General features: G+C 42.7%; 1 protein-coding gene across 1 annotated transcript; it reads left to right on the top strand.

Annotated features, from left to right (window-relative positions):
• LOC107636670 lies at nt 875-1,414 on the top strand. The gene has a single exon (XM_016340164.1). It carries the CDS (start codon nt 875-877, stop codon nt 1,412-1,414), a length of 540 nt encoding a protein of 179 aa, XP_016195650.1.

Below are 1,636 nucleotides of genomic sequence, written 5' to 3'. Positions count from 1 at the left end.
ATTTAACATTAAAACCTATAAAAGCTTAATAAAAACTACTAAAAACTATATGAAAATGATGTTAAAAAGTGTATAAAATATCCGCTCATCAGTGAACACCTTAGACGCCATCTTGGCTCAAAACAAGCTCATGTCCCATCAGATCAACATGATCTCTCAGCACTTGAGTGGGACGCAAAGCTCAGATGCTTACTGTCCAGAGATAGCTTATGAAGTGGATGCTGGTGATAACGCTTGGACCACAATAAAGGAGGTGAACTACATGGAAAAAGCCTGGAACTACCCTAACTTTGGGTGGAGAGATCAGCAGAAGCCTCAACAAGGCTTCAACAACAATCAAGGTGAAATGAACCAGAACCGGTTCAACAACAGACCATTCTTACCCTCTCAGCAACAAACAAAGACTCCCATACATAGCCTCTCTGACCTGGCTACTATACTCTCTAACCTCTCCAAAACCACTCACAGTTTCATGGCAGAAACTAGGTCATCCATCAGGAACTTGGAGATACAGGTTGGACAGCTGAGCAAGAGGATTCTAGAGATCCCTTCCAATAGTCTTCCAAGTAACACAGAAGTAAATCCAAAGGAAGAGTGCAAGGTCCTCACTATGGAAGCTGAGGCCGAACCCAAAGAGGAGCCTGCTACTGAGGAACTAAAGGAGATCAGGGCTCATGAGAAGACTGGGAATGTCACCTTGCATGCCCCTTTACAGAGAGAAGAGCCTGAAGAATACCCCTCTTCAAACGTGCAAGAGGAGCCTAAGGAGGAGCAACTTGCTCGGTTCTTGGCGATCCTCAAGAAGATGAAAGCCAATTCCTCTTATGCAGAGGTGTTGGAGAAGAATCCTCCTACCATGGCCCATTTGTAGAGCATGATATCTGACAAGAAGGCTCTGAGGGGAGATGAAACTGTGGTACTGACCAAGAAGTGCAGTGCCTTAGTCCAAAAGAAGCTCTTTAAAAAGCTGCCTGACCTCGAAAGCTTCCTTATTCCCTGTACTATAGGGACTATCACTTTTGAGAAGGCATTGTGCGACCTTAGCTCAAGCATCAATCTTATTCCTCTCTTTGTGATGAAGAGGCTGGGAATTCAAGACATGCAGCCTGCTAAGATCTCATTGAAGATGGCAGACAAGTCCCTGAAAAGGGCATATGGCATGGTGGAAGATGTCCTTGTGAAGGTTGAAAGCATTTGCCTCCCTGTGGATTTTGTGATCCTAGACACTGGGGAGGACAGAGATGACTCCATCATCCTTGGAAGGCCTTTTCTAGCCACTGCTAAGGCCTTGATAGATGTGGAAAGAGGAGAGCTAGCCTTGAGGTTGTGGGAGGATCAAATCTTGTTCAAGATCCCTAATCCTCAGTCTCCCTCTGACAAAGGAGGTACCATGGTACAACATTTAGTGTTTTAACCTTCCATTTCAGTACAAAGTTATACAGAGTGTATCATGAGCTATTTCAATTAATTAAATGTGGTGGCCTTGCATTTACTTTCTGAATGTAAGAATTAACTGTTCATAATTGATATTGAAGTTGAGCATATTGACTCTTGAAGAACAATGAATTTAGAGAAGTATTATCGATTCTCTGAAAAATAAAAATATTAATTCTTAAAGCAAGAAAAAGCAGCAAAA

Source organism: Arachis ipaensis, chromosome B04, assembly GCF_000816755.2.
Source record: "Arachis ipaensis cultivar K30076 chromosome B04, Araip1.1, whole genome shotgun sequence".
In the NCBI taxonomy this organism is placed as follows: Eukaryota; Viridiplantae; Streptophyta; class Magnoliopsida; order Fabales; family Fabaceae; genus Arachis; species Arachis ipaensis.
The sequence above is the reverse complement of the archived record's forward strand: the minus strand, read 5'-3'. Positions and strand labels throughout refer to the sequence as shown.